Source organism: Echinops telfairi, unplaced genomic scaffold (genome assembly GCF_000313985.2).
Source record: "Echinops telfairi isolate 266 unplaced genomic scaffold, ASM31398v2 ScPeMD7_4;HRSCAF=17, whole genome shotgun sequence".
Lineage (NCBI taxonomy): Eukaryota > Metazoa > Chordata > Mammalia > Afrosoricida > Tenrecidae > Echinops > Echinops telfairi.
The window spans coordinates 1,318,470-1,329,780 of record NW_022103900.1 but is presented as its reverse complement, the minus strand read 5'-3'; the positions used below and the strand labels follow the sequence as shown (position 1 = coordinate 1,329,780).

General features: G+C 45.5%; 1 protein-coding gene across 2 annotated transcripts in view; it reads left to right on the top strand.

The window, feature by feature from the left end:
- Positions 1–11,311, top strand: part of MAP3K20 (mitogen-activated protein kinase kinase kinase 20) — a 176,212-nt gene that overhangs the window by 54,000 nt on the left and 110,901 nt on the right. For both annotated transcript variants that reach the window (XM_030888237.2, XM_004703734.2), the window contains exon 3: positions 5,255–5,342. In XM_030888237.2, the coding sequence (XP_030744097.1) occupies positions 5,255–5,342 (88 nt within the window). The remainder of the gene's footprint in view (positions 1–5,254; positions 5,343–11,311) is intronic.

Genomic DNA, 11,311 nt, shown 5'->3' with positions numbered 1-11,311 from the left:
ACTCCAGGCAGTCGTGTTTGTCAATGACAGAACGCACGTGTACTCCAGGCAGTCGTGTTTGTCAATGACAGAACGCACGTGTACTCCAGGCAGTCATGTTTGTAAATGACCGAATGCATGTGTACTCCAGCCAGTCTGCACACCCTGGCGTTTTGCTTTCTCTCTGCCCTGTTCATGGTAAGCTTTGGACAACCGAGACACTCTATAATAATCATTCACAGACAAAATGTCGTTATCAAATACCCCTTGCCTATTCATTCTGCAGATATTATTGAGTGCTTTCTTTGTGTGAGATATCTGCCCTCGTGTCATTACTATACTGGATATTTTGCAAACGGAGGAAAGACCATTTCCTAAAGGGAAGCAGGCCATGGGAACAGGTGTGAGGAGAGGAACATCATTTAACAAAATGCTGAGCCAAACACTGAATGTGTTGAAATCAATGTAGGGTAAGTCCATTTCCCATGCCATTAGCCCCATCACCCCTCAGCACTTAGTCTACTACAGGAGAGCCTGTTTGAGCACTAGTTTCTCCCTGAGCCATGCCAGGAGAAACCACAGCTTGGAGGTTAATAAAACTAGTTTTTATCTGACTAGACTAGTCTTGGGAAAGTTACAAAACACTTGTATTTCTTCCTGACCCCCTCATAGGGAGGATCAGAAATTTTATACAAATAAATGAATATTTTATATTTATATTCTTGATTCATCTCACATATACCACATGCATTTGTTTTTTATGGTTGTAAAGCTCTGTAGGCATATTGTAAAGAATTAAGGAAATAGAAATTAAAAATTGCATATGATCTTTCTTCTGTTAACATTAGATCACTACAATTTTTTTCTCAGTCTCCTCTATATAGAATTATTATTTTTTTAAATAGAAAATTATCTATGTCTTGGGCTGGGTTCGCTAGAGAAGAAAAACCAGTGATGCTTATCTACGTATAAATAGAAAAAAATTCTAGGTAGTTTCCAAGTCTTTGAGTCAGATGCCAAGGCTTCTCCTGAGTGACGTAGCTGTGAGGACTGAGGAACGCAAATTGGGCAGAAAGACCAGAGGATGGTGGTTACACAGGCAGATGAAGTCAAGGTCAGCAGGTCAGGCTTGTGGCTGCGGTGACAAATGAACCCAATGTGGGCAGGTCTTTGATGACTCCAGGATTGGCAGACAGTATGGGAGGCCATTGGCTCAGGGCCAAAGTTGATGAGCCAAATGCAGGATACAGACTCAAAAAAAAAATAAAGTAAGCTTTTCCACAGTGTCCTTTTATTGGAAGGAGGCCACACCTCCAATTAAGACTTCCTTTTAATTGTAGAGCTGTGACCTGAGTAAAGGTATTATAGTCTACCCTAATGGTACCCCATTATAGGAGCTTACAACTGACTGGCTTTGATTACATTGTGTTAAGTCAGGTCGTGGGAGTCTAGTAGGCATTAACTGCCAAACCACTGAGTAGCATCCTCATCTATCCAAGTTGTCACAGACCTTACTCTCACCATCTCACTGCTTGAAGTTTGGGGATCATTCTGACCCGGGACCATGTTGCTAATTCAGATATAGCAGCCTTTGGGGGAGCGTTTGACTGTGGATAAAGTCCACTGGGGATCTTGTGCCCTCTGCATTCCTGAAGGAGCCATTTTTGCTTATTTGCCCATCATGCTGGGATCAGATCATGGCATCTTAGAATTGGTGAGGACCGCAGAGGTCAGGGTGCATGGAGTGGCCTGTCTAGATGTCGCATACTGCAGATGACAAGGAGGAGTTTGACATTGTGGTCAGCAGATGTGTACCTTGGGTACTTTCAGCACGTACCTCGTTGTCAGTACCATGTCCCAGAAAGACTGGATCTTGTGAGGCACACGCTCTTGCTGTTAACTGGAAAGAAATCGCTGTTGACAGCCAGGAGAGAAGCCTGCTCTGAATATAATATGTGAGTGAAGTCTGCTAGCCTCATGATGTGGGTCTTTATAAACTACTTTATAGCTTGCTTTCATTCTATAATGATCTGGGCTGCTGTCAGTATCTTTACTTTCTTTCACAAAAGGAACTCAGTCTATTTTAATATACTTATCTCATAACTGCATATGTGCTGACTCTATAGAATGTAAAAAATGTAGCACAAGCTTTAAAGGCAGACTGTTTATGGATTTCTGGTGGCTCACCAAAATGAAACAAACTTAAATTTGAAATTGGATTGGAAAAGTTTTGAACTGAGGAAAAGGACTTTTCTCTGAAGCTGGACATGCTAATTAATAAAAAAGGTTTATTTTTAAAACTTTGAAAGTGCTTTCAAGGGAGGAAATTAAGACCTTGATGTTGATCTATTCTCTGTATCTGTGAGCAATCGCAGGAAGATACTGACCAACTCGTGGAAACATGCCAAACTGAGCTGAATGGTGCGTTTCTCTCCGTGTTGGCTCTGGTAGGTGGTGCCTACCAGGTGGGTTCCAACCAAAGCCCTGCCTGCTCCTGCACCACCCTGCAACCAGGCTGTGTTTGAGCCCACAGTGCCAGTCCTGCTCATTGAGCATCACCCTCTCTGTCACCGATGTCCTTCTCCAGGGACTGGTCCCTCCTGATCACGTGTCCAAAATACGTCAGACCCAGGCCTGCCCTCCTTCCCTCTTGGCAGCATTCTGGCTGCCCTTCCTCCAAGTCAGATTTGGCCCTTCTCTGGCAGCCCCTGGCATAGTCACTGTTCTTTGCCAGCACCGCACATAATTCGGGGATGTCCAATCTCCTTGGCTTCCCTCTTTGTGGGTTGGCTTTCACATGTAGATGAGGATGGAAAGGACCACGCCTGGGGTCCAGCCCACCTTAGTGCTGGAAGTGATCCCTTTACCCTTTAGCAGAGGTTTCTCCCATTGTCGTTTCCCAATCCAGTGTCTGGCTGTTTTACTGCTGCCTCCATGGATGGAGACTGCTGGTCCAAGTGAAATGAAACCCGTCCACGGCTTTGAGCTCATCTCGCTTTCTCTCGGCGTTGCTCTTGAGTCCCATTGTGAGGACGTTTATTTTCTTGATGCCGGTGTGTAATCCATGCTGAAGACTGCCGTCTCCCTTTCTTCACTGTGTGCGGCAGGCCCTTTCAGGTTCAGCAGCATCTGCATGTTGTAGGTGTTAGCAAGGCCCTGCCCCTGCCCCTTCCACATGGTTTTCGGTGCTCTACGGAGTCGGAGAACCTTCTCCAGTGACGAGCGACAGAAATGCTCCCTGACCCGATAGCCTTAGCAAGTCCCTTAGGGTGACATGCTCTTCTTCCTGTAGTCCAGGGTGGTCATTTCCTCTGCGCACAGATAGAATGCCGACGGTGACAAGATTCAACCCTGATTCACACCTTTGCGGATTTTAAGCTATGCCCTACCCCACCCCTCCTTGTTAGGCTTTAATGACTGCCTCTTGGTCCTAGGACGTGTTCTGGGTGTCCCTTTCTTTGCCATGTTAGCCCTAATGTGTCACCTTCCACACAATCAAACGACGAATCAATGCCTTTGGATTATGGCGTTGGAAAAGAAGGTTTGATATACCATGAGCTGCCAGAAGACTGGACAAATTGGTCTTGGAAGTAGGAATGCTCCGTGGAAGCATGGAACGCCGGTCAGTAAAGTCAGTAAAACGTGGGTAAACATCTGTCTCGTGTTCTCTGTAGTCAACGAGGTTCCTGAGCAATGATGTCCCCAGTCTTGCATTCTCTTCTGCATCCTGCTTGGAGTTTTCTGTGTTCCTGCAGATGCCCTGCTACCACCAATTAAAAGTTTTTTTCAGTGTAATTTTACTCACGTGTGCTCTTCCTGATATTGCTCCAGAATTTCTGCATTCCCTTGAATTACCTGCGTCCCCTTGAATTACCCTTCCCGTCAGCTGGCCAGCGAGCCGTCTTGCATGTTTCTTGCGGAGATGGACTTGTGCTTCCTGTGTTGCATTCATTAGTTGAAACATCGCAGTCGGTGTGCTGTCAGTTCCTGGAGCCTTCTTGTCATCACTGCCTCTATTGCCGCGTGGCCTGTGTCCTTCGTACCATCAGTTCTTGGCCATAATCTTCCTCATGAATTGGTTGAAGGTTGACCAGTTCTTTTTGGCACCCAAACCAAGAATGCAACCCCCTTGCTGTTGAGTCGATCCGCCTGATAGCAAGCCTGGAGGACAGAATCCAGGCGCCCCGTGGGTTCCTAAGACTGTGACCTTTACAGACGCAGACTGCCCTCTCTTTCTCCAGGGTAGCAGCCGGCGATTTGGCGTCCCTGCCCAGCTGAGGGCTTAACCACTGCACCATTCAGGTTCCTTCTTCCTATATGAGCCTGTAGAGATTCCAGATACAATAAAACCAACAACAAGACACCCAGCTCTTCCCCAGAACCATGAGCAGAATAAAGCACCCCTGTGTTTCCCCCTGGGAGAAGGTCAGGAGGAACAAGGAGGGAGAAAGGCAAGCTGGCAGGCAGGCACTAAGGCGCCTCCGCTGGAAACAAACCCGAGTGACCACATCTCATTGCAGCCAGTTGTCTCATCAGTAGAGACATTTTTGTGCCCAAATAAGAAAATGACTGTTAGATGTTTTTGTGGGTAAGCTTTTGGCTACTCTCACTTTTATATCCGATCGAGATCCCTTCTTTTATGAAGCATTTCAGAGGTCAAATGAAAATCGGTGCACTGGGAAGGTGTGGAGATCCACTTCCAAAATTCAGCCCATGAAAACCCTGTGGGCCACACCAATCCAGTCCAGAGCCCATCGAGGGGATGCGGGCCGGGCACCATTCCATTCCATTGTTCCCAGAGCAGCCTGTGAGCAGTTAAAAACCCTTGTCTTAACTTTGCGATAACTGGCCACCCAACCAGTAGAACATCTATCCTGATGTGGCCTCCCCAAAGAGCCATTCTGCAGAAAACCATCTATCTGCCCAGTAGGCAAAAGGCTACTCTGTAAGTGAATATGGTCTGTCTCCCCACTGGCCTGGTGTGTTCTCTCCCCGCATCTGTCCTCCTGGCATGCTGGCCACGGCCTCTCTGTCTGCCCCTCCGTGATGTAGTTTCCGACACGGATTTTCAGAAGCCTTCGATAAAATATTTTAAACTTTACACATTGCCACCAAAGACAGCACGTTTCCAGTGTCACATACTTGTGGAGCACATATATCTTCGTCGACATGTCTAACACGAGCAAATAGAAGGGCTGTGTTTTTAGACTATGGGAAATGGGGATTTGTTATTGTTGTTGGTGGTGGTGGTAACACGGCCTTTTCTTTTCAACAGGCAGAAATCCTCAGTGTGCTCAGTCACAGGAACATCATCCAGTTCTATGGAGTCATTCTTGAGCCTCCCAACTATGGCATCGTCACAGGTAGGAGCTCTTGATTTGACTACGCACTTCCTCCAATTACCCAGCTCTAGGTTCCTTAATATGCTAAAATGCTTACTATTCGGTTCAGTTATGAATTGTGTGCTACTGTCAGATGTCACTTTTGTTGCCATAAAGCATTAATAAAACTGATTATATCAATATAATTAAGAATGGTGTACCCACTTCTACCCATGTTTAATTGTGCTAATTATATCTGCGCAAATGCTATTTAAATGCACTTGCAGCTGCAATACCAATATTTAAAGGTGCCATTTAACTAAAATTTCATTTAATTAGCTGAAATGAGCGATGCTTTTTGTAACTCTGTGACCTTTTGCAAATTAAGATTTCTTGAGCTATTCACATTGTAATTCTTTGCAAGACATTTTAGTCCCATTAGGGCATCCTTTCTTCAAGGTCTCGGACTTGAGGATCATATTTTTTAGGTTTGGCCATTGGAGATGGTAATGACCTTGATCTAAATTATCACATAATTTGGAGCAGCAACTTATAACTCTAGGAGAACTATCCTTCCCCAAAAGGAGCACATTGAGCATTTTGCCACAGAAAGACAGGTGCTTTACATACTCCGTGCTCGTACGTGGCACGGTCCAATGACAGTGTCGTTGGTCTGTAAGGTATCACCCTCAATTTTACAACGAATCCCTTTGATCAAGTTCTTTAGCATGCCTTATCTGTGTGTTGGGGGGGGGTTGGTTAAAACATAAAACCTTAGATGATTCATTAGTTCTATCTTCTTCTACTGTGGTGATAAAAGTTTGGAATACCTTTGTGGGAAATAATAAAATGCTTCCAATAAGAAGGATTGTATTAGGGACCTTTCTTAGTAGTCAAGAGCCCTGGTGGCATAGTGGCCTTCGACTTGGGCTGCTAACCACAAGGTCAGTAGTTCGAAACCACCAGCTTGACTTAGGTTCGTACATGAATTTCTGCATGAGAAAAATGGGTTTTGTTTCTCCTATTAAAGATTTACAGCCTCAGGACTGCACAGGGGCAGTTCTACTCTCGGGTCTCTGTAGGGTGGGATCGGCTCGAGGACAGTGAGTGCAGTGGGGTTTCTTAGATGTTATCTTATCGTCACTGTTAGATCAACTCACTCACTGCCATTGGGTCAATGCCGACGCTTAGCAGCCCCAAAGGTCAGGGTAGAACTGCTCCATGGGTTCCCAAGACTGTACCTCTTTACGGAAGTAGAAAGCCCATCTTCGGCCCTCAGAGTGGCTGGTGGCTTCGAACTGCAGACCTGGCAGTGAGCAGTCCACCTTGTAACCACCGTGCCACCAGAGTTCCTCACTCTATGAGATAGGTAAAATAAATTCTGTTTACAAATAAGAAACTGAAGCTTTAGACTTTTAGCTTTCCCAAGGTTACCCAGCTAGCGGGAGACTCACAGTAAATAGTATAAATTTCCCAGGTGGTTTTTAACAGAAACACCTCTTCTTGTATGCACACTTGGTCCTGGAAGGCTTTGAGCATCTTGGTTGTTCAGGTCAAAGAGACGCGATTGTTGTTTCCATCTTCTAGTTCTAGCCTGACCTGCTTCTGTTCTTCCTTGTGGCTGGGTACCGACAAGTAGATATTTGACCCGTGGCGACCCCGTGCGACAGTCCAATTGTCTGTCAGGTTCCTTGGGGTAGTCTTGCAGAAGTAGCTCCTCGATCTTTCTCCCATGGAGTCTCCCGTGGGGCTCCATCTCCCAGCATGCAGGTTAGTAGCCAAGCGCTTAATGGTGGGGCCACCAGCGCTGCTTTCCTCCTCTTCACACCCCGGATTCTTTTATCCCCAATTTGCTACCACCGTTTTCCTGCCTCCACTTAGCTACCTTTAGAACTGTCCCTAAAGTGAAAAATGCTGTCATGTTTATCTAGAGCCCCTAGAATAGCTTAGACGGTTAGCTGTGAGGCGCTCGGCGGGGCAGTAGCTGCACGCGTTGGGAAGTGCAACACCACCAGCCGCTCTGCGGGAGAAAGACTGGCCTTCCTACGAAACCCGCTGGGGGTTGCTGTGAGTCAGCCTTCACTCTAGGGCAGTGAGTTTGATTTTGGAAACCACACTTAACCTTTTGGGTCAGAGTTCTGATTGAACGCTTTCCTGTGACCACCCCCCACCCCACCCCACCCACCCCCTTCCTTTCCTAGCCCATTGCATCGACCCTTCGTCCGTGTTTGCTCTACAAAGCCCGTGTGTAGAGCGAGTCATCCTTATCCACCCGATGCAGGTGTCATGTTCTGAATAGATAAAAAACTCTCCTTTTTGTCTTAGACCGTGGGTTTGCATTTAGTTTTTTTTGAGAAGAAAATTCCAGCTTAGCTACCTCAGTGGGCTCTTTGTGACGTTGTTACTTTCCGGAGGATTGGGGATCAGGAAGAGGGAAAGGAGCGTGGCCATGGTGTGTATTGCTGTGTCAAGAGCTGGCGCTCAGTTCCAGGGAGAAGGGAAGCACATTGGTTCGTGGCCAGCTCCTGGTCATCCCGGAGCTTCCCCACCAAAAGAGGGAGAAGGACTCCTAGCCGTTTGGTGAATGCGTGTGATTTTATTATTTATATTTGGCCTTTATTCCATGCCTCCCTCTAGCATTCCCTGCTCTTGCGTAGCCTGCCCCAAATCTCTAGTTATAATTGTTTAGTTGTGCTTCGGGTCTCTATGCCTTTCCCTGTAGATACAGTCAACAGGCAGCTGTTAACATTGGACATTTCTTTAGAACAGCACATTTCAGAGCCGTGAGGTAATTGTGTATTCATAACTCTTTGATCAGCCCAGAAGGTCAAATAGTAAAGAGAACCTTTTAGTAAACTTTTTTGTGTTTTACTTTTAAAATGTATTGATTTTATATGGCTACCTTTGTTCCCAGCAATGCGGCTTTTAGGAAGCAAATGTGTGTTCATCAGCATCTACCAGAGAAACATGTGTTCCTTTTCGAGCAACCTCCTGTAGCATAAGCATTAAGCATGCTCCCTGCGTGGGTAGCAGTGCATGTACCATCAGAGGTGAGCTGGGCAGGAAAAAGGTCAGGTGGAGAGTGCAGGATGCAGTTTAACTTGTCTCTTGAAGTGTACACACCATGCCAGTTGCCTTCGTGTCTATTTCTATAGGACAGAGTAGAACTGTCCCATGGGTTTCCAAGACTGCAATGTGGTCAAAACCACACGGCCACATCTTTCTCCCATGGAATCTGGTCTGTTTGAACTGCTGACCTTTCAGCTAACCACTGTGTCACCACGTCCTCCTTTGAAGTGAAAACAATTATGGATTAGTGTGGGGGAAGAAAAAGAGAGACCCTTAGCCTATCTAGTGGACCCTCACGAGATCCTCAGTCTTTCTCAGCTGCTGGGGCTTCTGAGGCAAAGAGGAAAAGGATAGAAATCCAAAAACACAACTAAACAATTATAACCAAAGATTTGGGGGTAAGATACGTAAGAACAGGGAATGCTAGAGGGTAATGTGGAATTAAGGATGGGCTGGCCGAATATAAATATTGAATTGAATGGCTTGAACTTTTTCAAAGAAAAAATGGTTGCAGCCTGCAGCTGTGGCCACTCATTGCAGGGTCTTGGCACAATGGTGTACTGGAATGATGAAAGGAATGGGCCTCGGGAGATGGGAGAGAGGAGATCATTTTGAACTTCTGTCCCGCACTGAATTGTGTCTCCCAAAATATGTGTCACTTTGGCTGGGTCATGATTCTCAGTGGTTTAACAGTTGTGTATTGATGCTATGTAGCAGTTGTGTAATGATTCCATTGATGCAATCAACCAATAAGAGGATTAAGGGTGGGGTGGAACACCCTTCGTCCTATCACAGCCTTGAGCTCATATAAGGGGAGTTCCCTGGGGTGGGACCTGCAACCTTTGATGTTAACAACAGATACAAGTTGCCAGACTTGAGCTCAGGAGAGAGGCCTTCTACCTCCAAGAATGAAGAACTGAGAGTGGAGTAGTGTATCCTTTGGACCTGGAGTCCCTGTTCTGAGCAACTCTTAGGCCCAGGGGAAGATTGCTGTCAAGACACATGGAGATCTCCACGGACCGCCAGACTCACAGATGCTGAAAGGAAACAAGAACCTTTACTCGGAGTCAACAGCTAGAGAACGCCTTCTCCCAGACCCAGCCCTCTGAATTCGGGCTTCAAGCCTCCTTATCTGGGAGAAACTAAAATACCCCCAACCCACTCACTGCCACCGATCGATTCTGATTCATAACTCAAAGTTTACGGCCATCTCGGGGACCTTATGGGACAGGGTAGCGCTGCCTCTGCGTTGCTGAGGCTGATCCCTTCATGAGAGGAGAAAGCCTTGTCTTCCCCCCATGGAGCGGCTGGAGGTTTCAAACTGTGGGCCTGTGGTTACCAGCCTAGACAACCTTGCATGGCTCCCTAGTGTTTCCAAGACTGTACGTCTTAATGGGGACAGAAGCCATTGTCTTTCTCCTGTGGTAGGGTTACACTGCTGACTTGGTAACCAGCCATGCTGCCAGCACCCAGTCTATGACAGCAGCACTAGATAACGAAGACAGAGTCATAGAGGGGTGACCGATGATTCCTCTGTGGACCGGTCTTGGGTCTTCTTCCTCTGTGAATGACGGGACCAGACTCCAAGACCTCTAGGGGAGAGAGCGTGTGCACGCGTGCATTGGTGTTTGGTGAGGTGCGTCATCACAGGCTTATAAAACCTGCTCATCGGGGGACCTGGGGCAGAGTCCAAGAGGAGGCTGCCATTGTGTTTTCCTAGGAAGGGAAATAAAGATCTTGTCCCTGGATCCACCAAGAAACGGAGTGACAGCAACCTTAGGTTCCAAACCAAAAGAAAAGATATAATAATTAGGTGCTACCTTTTTTTCTGTACAACTATACTTCCTTCATTCCTTCCCTGTAAAAAGATAAGGTACTACTTGAGAGCCTTTCAAGGCGTGGCGTGAGATAACCCTGGGTTGGGGCAAATAGGAAGGAGTTGTCAGATATTAGATCATGTAGCTCTTTGGTACAAATGAAGGAGTAGTGGAACAAAGTATCTAAAAATAAAGGATGGTAGTTTCAGAGAATGTAATTTAGGATACCAGAGACCAAAGGATTTACAACTGTGGCCTTAGGGGCTGATGTTTATCAACTCCAGTCTCCCCCCCTTGTCCTCTACATACTCCTTCTCATGATTTTCAAAAGATACTACATGATGTGTTAGCAGGTCCACATTCTCGCTTGCCTCAGCCATGAAAAACATTATTTTTTTAAGTGCCCAATCTCATTTCCTTTAACTTGATTTATTTTTAAGCACAGACACATAATTTGCATGAGTGCTTTGATATTTATTAGTCTTGTCTTGATGCCACATCTTATTATAACAAACCCCAGATAACTGACCAAATACATTTGTTCTATTAGTTACCATCCAAACTAAGTTTAGTCTGGGAGCTATTTTATTATAAAGAGATGTTCCTGATTCCGCAGTGTTGACTACGTGTCTATATTTTTTCAAGATCAGCTCTTGTTACCATGAAACTCAAAGGGAAAACTATTTTCACACTCAAAAGGAAAATACTTCCATACTATGGTTAATATGGTTCTCCATGACCTTTTATTAAGAATGCAATTTCATTAAGAAATACTTCATACTGAAGCCCAGTACACTATTTTATAGGAACAAATTATAGGGGTTAAAAAACATATAGTGTGTGTATATGTTTAAAAATGCAATTAGAAGATAATATAATTTTTGGAGGGGAGAGGGCAGGGAATATGACTCTCACCTGACAAGGGAGAAGAAGAATCAAGGTGAACAGCCCCAGGCTGATTCCTGTGAAGCAGAGTTTCAGAAATGCCTCCATCCTCCCACCATTCTTTTTTTTAAATCATTTTATTGGGGCTCGTACAACTCATCACAATCCATACATCCATCCATTGTGTCAAGCACATTTGTACATATGTTGCTATTATCATTCTCAAAACATTTGCTTTCT